Here is an 18,868-nt window from a genome sequence, read left to right as displayed (position 1 = left end):
TTCTTCACCTTCAAACCTAGAGGTTAGATATTTCGCTGAAGATTATGATTCGATTTCCCACATGGACACAATATTTAAATCCTATTCCAGATTTCCTAGTTTCAGACATTCAGTGCTTCAAGTAACAAATAAATCTGCTCACATTTATCCTGATGATTGTTAAAACATACCCGACATTTTCATACGTACAGAAAACCAGGGCAAACACAAAGGTTGTAATATTTCTTGAGTTTACCTGAAATGTGAAATTGAATGTTGGGAATGTTTGATATTACGTACCTATTTAGACATATTTAGACATAGTGGTGTTCTATGACATGTTGTAAGTGTTTGGGAGTGCAGGACAAGGTGGTGATTTGGTTTCTGTGTTAAATGCCTTTCATTTTCAATTGTGCAATATTCCAGTTACACTATCAATCAGTTGTGTAGACAGTAAATGTAGCCATTTGCTTAAGTCAACTGGTCTAAACTCAATTTTTTAAAATATCCCGATTTTTGAAGGAGCTGTTCACACATGAACTGATGTATTGTAAAGCAAATTTGGAACATTGAAAAGGTGATTGTCACACGTGAAATACCGTATATGATGAAGCTCTGTGAAAATTAGCAAATTCTTATCAAAACTGTACACCAAAACACACTTGTTCACATAATATTTGCTCATGCTTTCCACCAGTTTGAAACAGGATCCTTGTGCAATTCATCTGCATAAGGTTTGCAGCTGGTTCCTCCGTGTTAGTGGAGAAATTCATCATCAATGTAGCATCAAATATATACGTAACATACAGTGAGTGCTTATAGTGAGTTTATACTTTTGATGGGTAGTATAATTATGATGTGGCTGACTGTAAATCCTAAATACACCTAGTGCAGTATTATGTCAGGAATCCACACCACCTGCCATAGTATCAGTGCATTAACCGAGACTGGACATATTGTCGGCTCTGATGCCAAATAGTGAAATACAACCCACATGGGTTTTTGGGGACCAGTTCAACACTTATGTGACAGCCAATGCCATGTCTCTATTTTGGCTTAAGATCAGTGTGGAACATGTGTAGGCTGGATGCCCTTTCCTAGTCTTTATTTAAGTCCAATTTCTGGTGTCCCCGCTTTGGTATTGCTGGAATATTGCTAAATGTGGGATAAAACTGTAGTCCACACTCACTCACTCACTCCCCTCGGTCGCTGAGTCCTCACTCACTCATTCTATTTAAATATGTGTCACATTCTTGAATTCTTGATAAGGCATAACATTTTTAAAATGTTTTTTATCACTTGTTAAAGTACGGAAAGTTTATCTTCAATGTATGTTTAACCAAGAGGTAAAAGAAATAATAAGATAAGATATTCCCCACAGTGTAGAAACAGTGCTGTAGGTAGTCCACCGACTGGAAGGGGTGACAAGGAGTCATAATGTGATGGATACTACACTGTTGTACTTCCAGCCCACAGGAGGCAGGAAGAAGTTGGCACTGATAACATGAATTAAACATGTCTGTAATTACGGCTCTGTAATAGCAAGCGGCTGAATGACCAGACCAGGTAGAGTGTAAAGAGTGTGGCCATTAATGACAACCTGCAGTACTATTGTCCTTAATAGAGTGGAAATATACATACTGGTATGAGACTAAATCAACCAATATGCATGTTTAGGATTTTCCATCTAAATAGATTGCCAGATTTTGTTTGACATGCTACCTGTACCACCAAAATAGTTTAAAACATTTTGAGCATTTTCGGATTGTATTCATCACTCTAAACAAGGTTGTGAGGACATCCCGTTATGATGACCTCAGAATGACTTTTCATTTGACCAACCAGAGAGTGACTTGCTAGATTCGGATACCCATGAAGAACTAGGTTAGAATGGGTCTTCAACAATCCATGCTTGTCGTAAGAGGTCACTAACAGGATTGGTTGATCAGGCTCACTGACTTGGTTGACATGTCATTGTGTCACAATTGCGCAGATTGGTGCTCATGCTGTTGATCACTGGATTGATTGTTTCAGATTTAGTTAGAGACTACCATATAGCTTGAATATACTGAGTGGGAAGTGAAACAGCATCAAACTAAATTTAAAAGATTTTGAAATAGGTGTAGTCACAGTTACTTTTGTTCCTAGCAAGACCTATAAGATGCTTGTTTTGTTAATCAAGTACTTCTCAACAACCTAACAACACCTGCAATTGTAGATGTACTTTTCAGACATAGATGTATGTGTTTGCACAAATCAGTGTCACTTTGTTGAAGACAGATTAGGTAATTAGATATTGATTCTGTCAGGTTTATGTGTCAATCCCAAGTGTTTTTGTTTGGCGATTCATTTCCTGCATTTGCATTTACTATTCATAGGTGAGAGCAGATAATGACCTGAGAGCAGATAATGACCTGATCAAATATTTACAGATAAGATTGCTGTGTTTTCTGTTCTGTTGTGAATTGTTCATCTGTAAGTTATCAGTGCTGTTCAGAAGACAAATGTATAGTACGTACAGTAGGATTGTAATGATTCACTCACTAATTAACTGAATCATTGAATGGAACCATCTCCCTTTGTGAATTCAATTCGTTTTCATCGGAATTGAATGAATTTTTATAAAGGAGTGTTTTTACTTGAAACTGGCTGTTAAAATGGGTGGGTAAAATGGAATGTATACAAGACACAATATAATGGTCAGCATACTGATCAACTGAATTTGACAGTTATGTGGTCACTGGTCATTATTGTGATTAAGTAACACTGGTTTGCAAAAAAACGTGACAAAAACTCGAAATATGTGCATTAACAATTACAATTGCCTTTGTACTCTTAGCTTTCCCTCTAAGAATACAAAAATATGTTCTATAATGAGGAATTTAATAACTTTGCCCAAGATCATCTGTGGTTGTGGTTGATGATGAATCAAATGCTGTGTCTGGTGACGTACATATTACTCTTTCTATGGAGCTGACACCTTGCATTGAACTGTCTCAACAAGTCCAGACACACCTTGCATTGGGCTTTCTCAACAGCAGGTCTAGATCCAGACACACCTTGCATTGGGCTGTCTCAACAGCAAGTCTAGATCCAGACACACTGTGCATTGGGCTTTCTCAACAGCAGGTCTAGATCCAGACACACCTTGCATTGAACTGTCTCAACAAGTCCAGACACATCTTGCATTGGGCTTTCTCAACAAGTCCAGACACCTTGCATTGAACTGTCTCAACAAGTTCAGACACCTTGCATTGAACTGTCTCAACAAGTCCAGACACACCTTGCATTGGGCTTTCTCAACAGCAAGTCTAGATCCAGACACACTGTGCATTGGGCTGTCTCAACAGAAAGTCCATACACACCTTGCACTGGGCTGTATCAGTAGCAAGTCCAGACAGACATTGCATTGATCTGTCTCAACAGCAAGTCCATACATACCTTGCACTGAGATGTATCACCAGGAATCCAACATCTAGACATCCAGTACATTGGACTGTCTCAATAGCAATTCTAGATCCAGACACACCTTGCGCTGATCATGTATGCTTGTCCATGTAGAAAGGGTGTCACCAGGTTTTTTGTGGGAGTGACCATTGAAAGTCACCAGAGCATGGGTTTTATGAAAGTGAGCTAGAACTGGGTGGGAGATTGTTATATTATATTCTTTTTGCTGTGATCACATCCATATATTTCCCCTCAGTGTCACTGGCAACACAATCGTAGTCCAGCGTTTTGGTTTATGCTCACAGGTAGTATTGTTTGTATCAGTGTTCTAATGATATGCTAAGGGCCAGTCTGAAAGGGTCCTTTTGTCACATCTGGTAGTCAAGCACTGTCAGGATATTTCTCAGGCCCTTGATGCTCAATGCCAACACGTTTTCACAAACTGTTTTTCACATTGTCGCAAGCCCTCCAGTGCAGTTTATGCACACAACCATCTAGTCTCTTAAATGAATATGTTTTACTAGTAAACAGTGGTAAAATTATGTTAGTAAAATGCCAAGAAATATCAGAGGTTCTTCATTTCATGAAAATGTAAATATACTTGCCAGATATTACAGACTTCATTAGATACATTTCTTTCAGATGAATAAAAGTATCAGAAACATCTAAGTTATGGTTATTTTACATGACAGTGATATTTGGTAGTCAACTCTGAGCTTCTTCAACACCTCTTCATTGGTATTTTCAAGATCAGACAGACATTTTTAGTCAGTAAAGGGCCCTCGGGCCCAAAATACAAACATCATTAGATTTCCCATCCTGAGCATATTTTAAATTAATCTTCTTCTCTGCATGATAAAGGAAATTTCCAACATTATAAAGAATTCTTGTGTTTGAATCGTTTAAAATATTGACAACAGACATATGGTTGTATGGTTTCTTTAAAGTATCAATAGGGTATTTGTTTCTATATCTGCATATTGTGCACATTCAACAGTTCAATAGTATTTACATCATTCTTTTTACAGTGGCTACACTGCCTTAGATGTCTCTCAGTATTAGTGTACCTTCCTGTTTCTAATTTTGAAATTTTAGCATCTAAATCTGGAGATAACAGTTCTTTGATGTAAAGGTAAATCACAACATAAATACTTTTCAACATCCAGCAAAGATTTGTAGGCTTTGTAAAGATAACATTTAGGTAAAGATTCCACAGAAGAGGTATCAAGACTGCTGTAGATTATCATGTAACCTCTGTTTGAACATTGATATGAAAACCTTTTATTTTCAAAATCATCAGAATTAAATATTCTTGAATGAAATATGTCTATTTCATATATGTGTATGTGTGTATTTATCTTACCACACACATAAATGTCATTTTCTTATTGGTTAAACACTGCTCTATTATTTTTAGTGTACTCCACTTACAAGCCAGGAACATTTCAGTGTACTCCACTGCCAATGGCAACTCATTTGGTACTTCATGGTAGTACATTTAATTTTTTATCTCAAATGACACTGAATCATGCATGATGCATGGAAATTACCGTCAAAGGGGGATAACTCTAAATCTGTTTTGCTTGTGTCGACTGCAAAAAAAATGACTGCGAAAGGATTTGCCTTGCATTCTAATAAATAGATATTGACAAAACGTTCAAATGTAGTCCCTGTGACTATTAAGAAGAGGAATTACACCGTGGCAACTTTACTAAGACAATACCTGCAGGAAACACACCAAGGTGCAAGATTTGAATCATTTGATTCACACAAGGTGTTTGAAGTGGATGATCTGATACCCATGCTTCAAACAGTTTAAAATTATCATTGAGGTGTTTGGTAAGATAAGTACATTGTTCACTGGTCCCATGGGGTCCATGGGTTGATGTACCCTCGATGGTTGTTTCTGGAACTTTAACGTCAAGGGTACATCAACCTATGGGCCTCTTCGTGACCAGTGGATAACTTATAGCTAACAAGCGACCCCTACAGCTCAATTAGCGATTAATAGGCACTGGTGCAGAGCGATTTCCATGGACTGGTTGTTCCTTTTGTTATCAAGGTTATTGTTTTTCTCCCATGAGTACCGACCCGTGAAGGTCCCAGGTTAGAATAGGCCTTCAGCAACCCATGCTTGCCATACAAGGCGACTATGTTTGTCGTAAGAGGCGACTAACGGGATCGGGTGGTCAGACTTGCTGACTTGGTTGACACATGTCATCGGTTCCCATTTGCGCAGATCAATGCTCATGTTGTTGATCACTGGATTGTCTGGTCCAGACTCGATTATTTACAGACCGCCGCCATATGACTGGAATATTGCTGAGTGCAGCGTAAAACTAAACTCACTCACTCACCCCATGAGTACCTGGATGATATCCAAGAATTCATGACTGGTTCATGACCTCTGCTGTGCCACCCGTATGTGCAGTTTATAGTTTAAGTGTAGACTGATCAACAGAGATAAAGTAATTTTTACTTTATTATTATAAAAACAAATGAAACACTTTGGAGTTTAATCATCTGCCAGTGATAAAAAACTGCTAGGACTGAAAAACAATGAAGTCAGTGTACATCGTTATATTTTGTCTTCTAACCCTAATTAAGTTATCACATTTGCATACATTTTTAAAGTTAATAAAAAAGCACACGGTCAACTTGTACTTAAAAAAATTGATTACATGACTGTAATATGTAAACATTGTATAGATTGTCTATGTTAGTCATGCCCTATGCGCAACCTAGTATATGTTGTCTGTAATACAGATTCTGATGAATGCTACAACAGATATATTAAAGCAAAATGCAAATATTAAGTTTAAAACAGACTAAAGATATAGCAACAATGTCAGGCTGTTACCTTGTTCAGGAATGTATCCATCAACATGATCAATATCCACATAAAAGAAACGATATGCCATTCATCTGCAGCTGGTAAATAATCCTGCTCTGTGTCATGTGCCTTGCAACAGTCTAATATGCAAAAAAGTGATACATCATTTCAGATTTTTCACATCTGTGTATAGTCTCTCTGGTCACCAAAAATAGGACACCTGGCAACTAACTGTATGATGTCAGCCATTCTAAGTAGTTTAATATGTCAGTAATGAGCTATCATTCAGTATAATGTTTTGGCAGTTAATTCTTTGAAAGGAAGGACGTTGTTTTTACTCTCTCACTTTCCGACAGGGTATAGTCAGTATTGATTAGTAAATCTACACACATAAACACTGCCTTTTGACGAATCCACTGTGTAAGATAAGTAATTAGTCAATCGGTGTGTTATCAGTTAATCCTGTGATCAATGTTTGGGTTTGTAACTCAGCTGATAGACCCTCTTGCATCACTTACATGCACATATTACATAACTTGTAGCACATTTGCCACACCAGACGTTAATTTATAATCTTGACTATTTACTCCAGACAGAGATGCCAAATGGGAACCTTTGTCAAGTAATCTGAGTAGTGTTGCTGCTAATTACACCTGTAATAAATTTATTAACTGACCATCAAGTGAATGGTGACAAATACTACGTAGGTTTGTAACCCCTCAAATGCGAGTTATAGCAAGAGAGAAGTAATCGCTGTATTGCATTGCAACCTGAGAAAACTTATGGGCTGAAACTGTTGTGAGGATACCAACGGAACTTTGTTGTTACATAAGAAAAAATATAAAAGCTCTTGCTGTGTACTTGGATAAATAGGTATAATGAGTGTTTTACCTAAAAAAAATTTCAGAAATTTCTACCAATGGCAAAACATTGTTATTAGTTTACGGATTTACGTAAATGAGATGTGTGTTTTATATTATCATAGATAATAGACCAGGGCCTACTACCAAACATTACACATGAATTTTGCTATGAAACTTGTGGTTCAGCCCTCAATACTATCTAAATATATATCTTTGTAGTCTATCAGACTTATATGATACAAATGACTTGCTACATGTCTGTAGACGTCATATTTTTACATGGCATGGTTAATTATCATGGTAAACAAAACAGAAATAGGATCAAATTAGATCAGTCTCTCTACCATCCAGGTATTAGAAAAAATATACACTGCTGGGATACTTTATTATGATCAGACAAAAAATACCAGGGATATTTTCAAATAATGACATGTAATTGGCATCCACCCTTCTGACCGTTTAGGATGAAGAAATTCTGCAAAATTCTGGACAGTAGCCCAGTTCATGTGTCTATCATGGTTGAGGGAGCAGGTGCGGACTGACTTACAGCTTGGTTTCGTAATTAGATCATTGTAGAGCAACGTTAATCGCTCAACATCACTGCCCCTTTAATTAGCTAATGCAACCATTACCTTTGATTCATGCCACAGTGTGTGTGTCAACTTGGAGAATACGTGCAAATATCGGGTTTAAGGGGTAATTTTGTTTGTCAGGACCATGAAATCATATTGAGGTATCCAAAATATCAAGAGATCCATATCGAGTAAATAATGAAGATTTTGCCAGGACCAAGAAATTGTATTGAGACAACCGAGATGTCAACTTACCAGAGTTCGACACAGTGGTGTTCGACTGTCTATTAGTTTCTGGAACATTATAATTCCTGTCAAGAATTAAGTACAAAAAGAATTATTGTGTATCCCTCAGGACTATGTCCATTATGTTTGTGTGTATTCATTGGCTATGTTGCTTAGTGATGTTATTCTGAAGAGTTATTACAAACTTCTTGAGGCTATAAGCTGTCCACAGGTTTGAAAAGGGACAAGAGTTGTTATCTTACCTCACACATGAATGTCGCTTTCTGATTGGCTAAGCGCTGTTCTACTATTTTCAATGTTCCCTGCTTACAGGCGATGTATTATTTTCAATCTACACTGCAGGGAATTCCGAACTCCTCTGGTGCTTCATGGTAGTACGTCTTTGCCTCGAATAATATTAAATCACACATTAAACACGGAAATTACCAATGTTTTGCGATTGAAAATCGATGGAAAGGAGACAACTCTAAATCTGTTTACCTTGTGCCGACTGCAAAACGGAGATTTGCGTCGCATTCAACAGAATTGCTTCAGACAGTTTAAAATTAAATTTCAGATGTTTGGTATGATAAATACGTTTTTCACTGGTCCCTCGGGGGCCATGCACTCATGTACCCTCGAGGTCTGTTTATGTTCCACGAGCCCGTAGGTGAACAACTTATAATGTACCCTGTATTCCTGAAATCTTTGTCGTTCCAATTAGCTGACCAACCCTTCAAAATGCTTTTTGACCTTACTTGACTGATTTTTGCTCCACCATAATGTGAATTTTCAGTTTCTGCATTGCTAGTCCAAACTGAGTATAACCATACTTGTCTAACCTGAAAGTTAAAATGATTTACAGTTGAAGGGAGACAACTCTTACTGTCTTTACTGTAGCTCACAGTCAAACCATCTCAATTCAAAGATCAAATCTGAATGACTTAGTGAAGTGACATAAAATCACGATGCGTGTACTCTCCATTTTGTGATGTTACCAGTGGTTGCTTGTTATGGCAATCCGTTTGTGGTAGTGGAATATGGCATTGTATGCAGTTATATAGTTTTAATAGGCTTTCTTGATTATTATAGGAGCAAACGTAGTAATGCAAGAACACTAACTTGACCTGATCCTTGTTTAATCAGAACCAAAGGATCAGGTGGCAACCTGACCTACATTCTAGGTACCCATAACCTGTATTTGGAAGTGATGTCACAGTAATCATTTAGTTACTGATTATTGATCTATATGATCTATATTGGTAGCCAACCATACCAGTGTACATGACAATACAGTTGATACACAGGTACTCAGTGTATAATGAACGATGACGTCTGCTGTGCCATTCATAGAATTTGGGATCTTAGTGGAACATTGCAGTGTAACAAGTGAGATCTCTGCTTTGAGAAAAGCTCAGTGAAAATATTACTTTGCCAGAAGTAAACGTATCACAGAACATAAAAAACAGCATTGCTGCGTTCAGTCCATGATTTGCTAAAGCCATGATTCCTTTAGACTACTTGTAAAAATGTGTAACAGCAAGCATCTTTGGAGGTATATTATGTGATGACATTCTTCCAATAATTTTGTTGAAACGGGTGTATTGATGAAGAAGTCAGAATTACTTGTTTTATATTAAAATATGCATTTTTTTACATTTATTTATATATTTTCAGGATGGTTCCTACCTGGCTGAGTTTCTTCTTGGAAAAGGATATGAGGTAAGTTCTTGTATCATTTCTATGTCTTATAGAAAGTCTTCTGAAGTCCCAGTAAGTACAAATTAAGCCTAAGGAAAAGCAATACTGACATAATATTTCAAGGGACACAACTGTTACTGCATCTGATTTTGTTGTTCAGTCATATTTGGATTACCTCCCCTAGACTGTTTGCACAACTGTTACAGTTTCTTGTCAGGGATTCCTGAAGGTGTCTTTTTATGAAGAAAGGGACATGTTGACCTTTTCACAGATGAAATTGATACAATTTCCATTAAAAAAATATTTGACCTTTTGCTTCCAGATTTACGTCATGGTCTCGAAATTGAATGGTTCCATATAGGACTGAGATATTGAGACTTATATTGAGATAATGTACATTTCAGGTCCATGGAATTATCAGAAGGTCGTCCTCCTTCAACACCAGCCGGATTGAGCATTTGTACGCTGATCCCAAGTCTCACCGAGAAGGATGTAAGCATATAACACTGATATGTCTCTCCATGACAGAATACCTGTGTGTTTGATATAGCCTAAGCAATTTAATCTCTGTACAATAACACCCTGTTTTGTTTCTTGTGATTGAGGGTGTTGGGGTAGCTGTGTGGTTAAAGTGTTGCTTCATTAGGAAGAACTGCACTGCAGGAGCGCTGGGGTTGTCTGGTGGTTAAAGCTATCACCTGTAATGCTGAAAACCTGTTCTTGATTACCCACATGGGTACCATGTGCGAATCCCATTTCTGGTGTCCCCATCCTGATATTGCAGGTTTATTGCTAACAGCGGCGTAAAACATGGGATAATGTGATATTACATGGAATACTGTGATATATGTGGAATCCAGTGTTGTACATGGAATCCTGTCATATACATGGAACACGATATAGATGGAATCAGGTGCTGTACATGGCATCCAGTGATATGCATGGCATCCAGTGATATACATGGCATCCTGTGATGTACATGGCATCCAGTGATATTCATGGCTTCCATCTTGTGATACTATATCCATTTTAACTTACTCACTCACTCTTGCTGAACCATGTGTTATGTGAATGGACAGTATTTGTAAAACCTACTGTCTTCATTGATCCAGCAGATGTCAGGTCTACTTTGTAATGGTTCCTCTTTGTAGCTATATATATGTCTGTCTTTCTAATAGAACTATGTTTGTATATTCATGTGGTGTCATGTTGTGCTTATGTTTGGTTTTCAAGCGAATGTCCCAAGCTGTAAGTATATATATAATTTAATAATGTGCCCAGCACACAGTAGTTCTGAGGCAGATCTGCTGGTTATATGTTGGGTATATGCAGTTAGCAACGTTTATGCTTGATATTTCTCCTTGATTGACCTTAATGTAATAGACGTATGACTTTCTGCTTTGTTTGGTGATCATCTGACAAAGAACACACTTACGATAACATGGCTTCTATCAAAACCAAATATCCCAGATACATCCATGCAGCAGTGTTTCTATGTCATTGTGACATTTTAATAAGTTTACAGATCAACTCTCAGAGTCATCAGGTGGTTATTGACAGCAAATTGGAGCTAAGATTTCTGCTACAGGGTAGCCATTTTGTAAGGAAAGTGTGTCCTGTGTCACATGATCTGTACCAATAAGAGATCACATAGAATATGGAATAAGGATGGTTAATGCCTCATAGCATATCACACAAATAAATCTTCATCACATAGTTCCTATTACATGCTGAAGAATACTTTGTTTTTGCGGGTAGTTTTATAGTGCCATGAGACTCGCTTACTTTACCATTCTGGAGTTCACAGTGTCCAGCTAGCTAAACAGTTTTGCTAAAGTGGCTCTTTTTGTTATTTGTTTTTGGATTTTTTTAGAAACCTATCTTTGAAGTAAAGATACATCAAGAAACACACTTTGATACATGTGATCTCTTATATCTATTGTGGGTAAAACTGAAAGGTATAGAATGAACTGAAAGTTAAGTCAACTGGTATGTACTTTGTCATATTGATTCAACTTGTACGTTTTTGATACCGGTGAAACCACAAGGCCAATGGACTTAACACTGTAAATTGATCTCAGGTGTGCTCTTTCTAAATGCTGCATACAAATTTCCATTCCTTTGGCTTTGGACATGGTTGTCATTATTTTACCTTTATACAGGTGAACCACAGAGAGAAGTTTTTTTTTAAACAGAAAATACTGTAGACCAGTATTAGGGGGCAAGTGATTTAGAATTGCCACCAATCAAGGAAGAGTTTGACATTTATGAAATTCATATACCGGTAGTTGACACCCTTGACAAAGGCACGGTATTAGTTGATTTCACTTCATTCATGATGAATATACATAAGAGATATCAGGGTTTGGTTCACATTTGGGTCTGCAAAGTGGTGACAGTTGTACATGGTTTAGTCATCAAAACTTTGTTGTTATCATAACTTAGAAGGATCTTTCTCTATTTGCATCTTTGAGCGAAGGCATATATATCCAAGGTCAACTGACACATATTACGATTTAGACATTGTAATACAGTAAAATTGTACAGTTCATATTAATGACAAATGACATAGTTGAAGGATTCAGGAATATACTTCTATCAGTTTCTATGAGAGAACTGTTGACATGACAGGTTAATATTTATCTGTGGCCGTTTATTCTGATTACTAATCTGAATTTATCGTCATAGAAACATGTATATACCCATTGTATCACAATGTCCTAGACTTCCTTTGTCATGTCATTGTTTAACTGCTATCCTTTCACAACTAGCATAATGGTACTGTGGAAGAATAGCGAATTTTTGGTGTTTACAGTGTTGATAAATGGAGGATATCATATGAGTGTCCATTTCAAACTGTGTTCACAACACAAGTGCCTAAATGTTGGTATTTCCTGAATGAGAGCAAGGGATATACCAATATTTAGTGGACATACCAATATTTAGCCACAAGGGTCATAAACATTGTATGATATATGATATGGATGATATAGGCATGTTTATAATTTGAAGTCGTCAAATAGAGGAAAATATACCCAAATCTACTTTCAAACATAAGCTGGCTACCTGCTGTTGCCTCATATAGAACACAAAATCACTGAAAAAAACAAGATGTGATAACATTGTTCATGATGTCACATCACCATAACAAAGAGATATTTTCCCCTAGGGCATCGTTTGGAAAATATGATATTTGTGGACTTGGAGGTAATAAACTGTCTTATTGACAGTAGATTTTGTACAATGCCCTGACATCATCAATTACACGAGATCACAATGCTTTGACATTATCAATTACATGATATCACAATGCTTTGACGTTATCAGTTACATAGCTCAGTGCTATGACATCAAAAACCTGATGACTTTACACTGCTATGGCATTGCTGCACTTCAAGTCTAATGGCCGTACCATGTTCAGAGATATATTTAACATTGAAAATTAATGAAGAGTGATTTTTTATGATAAATAGAACCTCACCCTTATGTCTTCTGATGTCAAATATATGAACATTTGTTGATAAGAGTAAAAATATCCTCAGCAAGCCTCAGATATTTGTAAGTTTATCACCTGGTGTTGATATAATTGATATCTGTAGGTAGTAATAGTAATAGTAATAGTTCACTTGTGTGACACTCATTTCCTGCTCATGGCGCTATGTACATTACTATCCTTAGTCATTTGACATTATCATACTTTCCGATACTCTTTCAACTACCTTGGGATCATATGGCCATGCTGCCTGCTCGGTTAATTTAAATAAACACTCGCATTGGCAGTACATCTTCACAGGTGCCCATTTTACAGCTGGGTGAACTGAGACAATGTGGATCGTTGTGTCTTGTCTCGGGATACTAAGCGTCTCATTACCCGAACCTAGGTGCTACCACACGGGATTGTAGACAGTTGTGTTAGATTCTCTAGCTGGTTTATCATTGACAACTGTCATGTGTGGATATTGAATATTTTAAAAAGAGATGCCTTATCCTCGTCAGTATTGAATGATATAAATATTCTTACAATAATGCCTCAACTCAGCTAATGCTAATTCATACCCCTTTCTATTTCTTAAAATGATGATTTAATGGGTTTTTTCCATCTGTTAATAATTTTCTCTTGAGGAAACCCAACCACCAAGTACTCAAGGCCTTGAGAAAACTTTCATCTTCTTTCAGGAAGTGGAATTAAATATTGTGAGAAATAATTTTTCCTTCTGTTGCCCAAAGTATTTCCACCATTGAATGAATATGTTTAACGAAGAGATTCTAAAAATGCATCCAAATAAGAAAGAATTGAATAGGCAGCCCATTAACTTGACAGAAAGAAAATAGATAGAAATCAGTTTAAACCCACAATCTTCACCTCAAACTACAAAGGAAATTCAGTCTAAACTTAAATGGTTATTCCACAACATAATGTGATAAACTGTATTCAGCGCCCTGAAGAAAAAACATCCATTTTATATACAGCCCACGATCGTGACGTTGAAGTTGTTTCAAGCAGAACAAGCTGAACTGACACTGTTGCTGATGTACAATTTTGGAGTAGTTAATTACAGTGAAGTTGGTATGTTTCTTATCAAGTCTAGGAGTCTGAATATCTGAATAGTTCATCACACACTGTATAATGACACCTTAAGATCCAGGTTAGAATTGCTCTTCAGTAACATATGCTTGTGGCAAGAGCTGACAGTCGGGATTGGGTGGTCATATTCACTGACTTGGTTGACACGTCATCGCATCCCAATTGCATAGGCTGATGTTCATGCTGTTCATCAGTGGATTGTCTGGTCCAGATCCGATTATTTACAGACCGCCGCCATGTACCTACAATATTGTTGAATGTGACATAAAACAGAACTCGCTCACTCACTCACACGTTGCATTGTGAGTATTTAGTGTTGACACTGTAAAGCACTTGGTATCTGCACATGAAGTTGTAACGCCCACCTTCAAAATAGGGTTTTGTAACACATGATTTGTTCCATGGACCAAATCTCACTCAGCATTTACAGCACAAGAACATGCTGTCATATCCTAATCTAGTAGTACTCCTGACTAGTCACAATGCATACAAAATAATTCTGATTAGAAATTCTCTTCTTCGAGATCCTTCTTCAATATCCTTGCTCAGGTGAGGTTTGAATAGTGTAAACCGCATTAGCTTCGCAACTTAACACTATATGTTTTGAGTAAGGCAAAATGATGTAATAGACCTACGATTATGAAGAGTGATTGCACAAACATTGTTTGCCAGAAACACTGTAGCATCTGCCCTTGTTTTAGGCTGGGGGATAATTCAATCAAGGCACAATTTAATGCCATCTTATACCGTAGGGTGGTATGATTGCAGTAATTTTAGAGACCAGATTTCATCTTGATGAGATACGTTTATGCCAAAGCTGCTAAAAGCGCTTCTGATTTGTCCCTCCTAATATTAAGTGGGAGCCAGACACCCTCCCCCCTCAACCGACGCCCTCTTCTGCGTCCATACGTCCATTGTTGCTTGCGGTAAAGCAAATATTTACTGTAGCGTTCACAACCAAATCACTGGAGATGATTTAATTTTGTGCTGAATGGAAACAGTTGTGGCTTGACTCATCCTTTATTTCACAGCAAATTTCGAAATTTTCTCTCCACCATTTTTGTCTGTGAATTTTATTTGAGTAGTTTAATTTGTTGCGGACTCCTGCCAATTTGGTGCGCTAGCTAGGCATCCACTCTGATTAATATCAGAATTTCCGCCATGCGCGAATTAATTTTTAGTCAGATTCTTTTTTCAAAGAATGTTTTTGTCGTTTTTGTCCAAGCTAACTGAGCTATGCAGTTGAGAAATATCTCGAGTTTCAAAAGGCCATGTTCTTTTCTTCCTCTATTGAGAAGAGAGGTTAGCCAAGGGGGGACGACTGTACTGGTGACAAAAGAGCATCTTTGCCTGGGAGGGTAAGATAGCAGCATCGGAGATTTGTTTGAGGTGGTGTCGAGTGTTACGACTTGGGCGATCGATTAACTACATCCTTTCACTCAATACTCGGCCTTGTTTATTTTAGTCTTTTTCAGGGTAAAATGAACCTTTTGAGAACAAAATATTAAAGGCAGTTTATCTTTATTGGAACATCTTGATATTATGAGTATGTAAAGTCTTATTATGAGGGGGAAAAGTTCCTGAAAAACCCTTGAGTTTGCTAATATTGAGTTGAGAAAAAAAATCATGAAAGCAGATAACTGTATTTCAGATTGAAGGTGTGTATTGTTGTCACAACTGGTTATTAAAATCCACACTGTGCAATTTGATGTGCTTGATGTTATGTAGACATGGGAAGCTTCTAACAGAAAGTATAACTGTGAATAGAATACTCAAAGGGAGGGGTTGGAATACCAGGTTCCTATTCTGACAGATTAAATAGCGTGTTTTCATGCTTCACTCTGAATACGGAACACTGATATTGTACACCACAAGGTATGGAAAATGTTTTCGAATTTTAAGAGGAAGATTAGGTATCCAAGTGGAAAAGCCTTGTAATAATCAGATCTTAGCCGTGGTTTTGATTCCAGCATCTCTTAATTATGTTGAACCTCTCCTTGTGTTGGTACAGGAATATGATATGTGATAACTTCCTATATAGAGTTGTGTCCCTTGGCTGAAAGACGTCACTGGTGAGAGTTTGAAACTGAGCTCAGTCGGCAATAGATTCCATGGTTTGATGGTCTCTGATTTGAATGATGAATGATCATAGTTTGAGGGCTGAATTTCTCACTTCACTTTCAGCTCTTATTGCAAGCAAATGGTACTGACATTGTGAAGTGGAAATAAGTCTGATATCTCAACTGCCTCCTTGTCTCTGGACCATATTATTTTCCCTTCTGCCCAGCCGTAAATGAAAGAAGTATAGATACATGATAAGCTCGAATCTCCTATCATACTGCCTATCATACTGTTCAGTTGGAATTGTTTGTTAGTGGTTGTCATAGTCAAGAAACTGGGAAACTTTAAGCTCATGTTACCATTTTGTTTGGGCCTGGTTCTCAGACAAGGCTGAACACAAGTTGTAGGGAACTACACACACTATTCACCTGGCTGTGTAGATGCATCTAAAAGTTGATGTAAACCGTCTGTCCAAAACGAACCAGAGCTGGAGATAAGCGGCTTGTTGGCATAAGTTACACATCTAGAACATGTTAGTCCTCTGGCAGTGGGTAGTTCATGTACATCAAATGCAGCGGTTCAACCAGAAGCATGCTGCGTTATTTCCACAGCACTACAGCTCTCAACAATATCAATCAAATTTGATGGAAATCACGTTGGTCAAGTCTAACACCACCTGTTGACCATGTGTGTGTGATTGTTGTCCTTTTTGTTTGGGGTAGTGTATACTTGGCTTTTCATCCCATATTAAAGCAACTATTTTTTTTTGACTTGTTAGGGAAACAAAAAGTGAAAATTTGTTTTTTAAGTAACAAGAGCACCACTAAGCACAATCAGACAGAATCTCATGACTGGTTTGTGTCAACATTGTTTAGCTCCAATCATCTGTCCTTGATGAACAAAAAATATTGAAATAAAAAAAAATGATGCTGAAAAAGTTTAATTTTAACTACAGTGGAAGCTGTCTAAACCGGCACTCATTGGGACTGAAGAAAGAGTCTGGTTTAGACAATGTGCTGGATTGTAGAGCTAATGGTAAATGTACATGTCAAGGGTGGGACTGAGATTTTATTCTGGTGCTGACAACTTACCGGATTGAACAAGTACCAGTTTTGGCGTCTTCCAGTGTATTTACTTTCTGATAATTTTTGGTAAATGTGCATGCTGTAGTTATGGTAGGCTTAACAGAGGTGAGTGTATTTCAAGAGCTGAAACTATATAATCATGATGTTTGCCCAACAGATGACTAAGTTTTAATAGGAGGATATGAGCTAGTCAGTCATAGTAGATATGATCTTAATTGATTGCCATAACTTCCTTGGAGCATACAATGCCTATTGACTCTGAGGGTACACCCATATTTTGCTGTGAACTATTCTCCAGAGCGCTAATGTTCACCTTTGTTAAAATTTTATTTTGAATTCAAATTTAGTAAGTTAAATATGAGTACACAACTGGAAATTTACTGTAATTTATAAAAATGCCTTAAAAAAGACACTTTATCCCGCCATCTGTTTTTGTTGAAAGTTGAATTTTTGTGAATACTTTTGAGTAATACTCAAAGGACACCTCCATTAGAAATATGACTGATCTCTGCTGACACTGCACAGGTGGAATTGCCCTAAAATATCTGGAACATGAATGACACATGGGGTTCTGTGGTTCGGCTTTGCTAGGATCGGCCAGGCAGTCGAAGATATGTACCTTGTAGGCAGTGCAGGGGACCACACATACGGCAGGCCAGCCCATTTCTCTTCAGTCTCATGTATAGCTTATTGTTTGTTTTCATACACTTAAATCCATGTAATAACTCCCTTTTCCACCGATACGGAAATTTCTGCTAATCTTGTTGTAATGGCTCCAAGCAGTACCTCCCATAATGCCAGAGCGAAAGTTTGGATTTTGACGCCAGCCACTTTGTCCTGTTATGTTTTGAAACATCAAAAATCATGTGACCTTTGTGTTTGTGTAACGAAAGAAATTAAAGTCTGACCAACTGTTTACTTTAGTTGTAGGTTGCCGGGGAAACTCTTAATACAATTGTGGCCAGATGCTCATTGGGGAATGGTGGGGAACAAATGTCTGAGGCAAAACAATGCTGCCATTAAATTCACAAATGTTAAGTATATCGGAAAAAAGATGTCTGTCAAAAAACTCCTGTGTAATGAGGCTGTGTTAAGAATGCCATGCTCAATTAAGGGACTGTTTAATTTCCTCTTGAATCTGAGTTGCTTGTAATGGCTTCTGAATACTTCGGTTGCTTTCATCTCAGACTCTGACCAACTCAGAACTTGACAAGTGTCAAAGTAAATATTTCAAATTAAATTTCAGTCAGTGCATATTTAAAACAATTTCAAGGTTACATGACCTATAGACATAAATTTGTGGTCAGTCTTGAAACTAACTGTGGGACTGTATTGGTTGCTGGTATGATTAACGGAAGTGATGTTTTTAAAGCCTCATTTCATGGCTTAAAGTGTGATGTCAGACTGGACTCAGTAGAGGATTGTTTGGTATGTTAAGACCAACAGGTGCAGGAAAAATTATCATGAAGACAAGATCTTCGCTGTGACTTAAATAATCATCATAGTGTTGTCTGTGA

The 18,868-nt window shown here is 37.4% G+C and overlaps 1 protein-coding gene across 1 annotated transcript in view; it reads left to right on the top strand.

Moving 5' to 3' along the window:
• The window catches only part of LOC137257961 (GDP-mannose 4,6 dehydratase-like), a 59,854-nt gene that overhangs the window by 2,281 nt on the left and 38,705 nt on the right, over nt 1–18,868 (top strand). The window contains exons 2-3 of the mRNA XM_067795481.1: nt 9,597–9,641; nt 10,025–10,112. Coding sequence (XP_067651582.1) covers nt 9,597–9,641; nt 10,025–10,112 — 133 coding nt within the window. The remainder of the gene's footprint in view (nt 1–9,596; nt 9,642–10,024; nt 10,113–18,868) is intronic.

The sequence above is a fragment of the Haliotis asinina genome, chromosome 12 (assembly GCF_037392515.1).
Source record: "Haliotis asinina isolate JCU_RB_2024 chromosome 12, JCU_Hal_asi_v2, whole genome shotgun sequence".
NCBI lineage: Eukaryota > Metazoa > Mollusca > Gastropoda > Lepetellida > Haliotidae > Haliotis > Haliotis asinina.
This window is presented reverse-complemented; position numbering and strand designations above follow the sequence as displayed.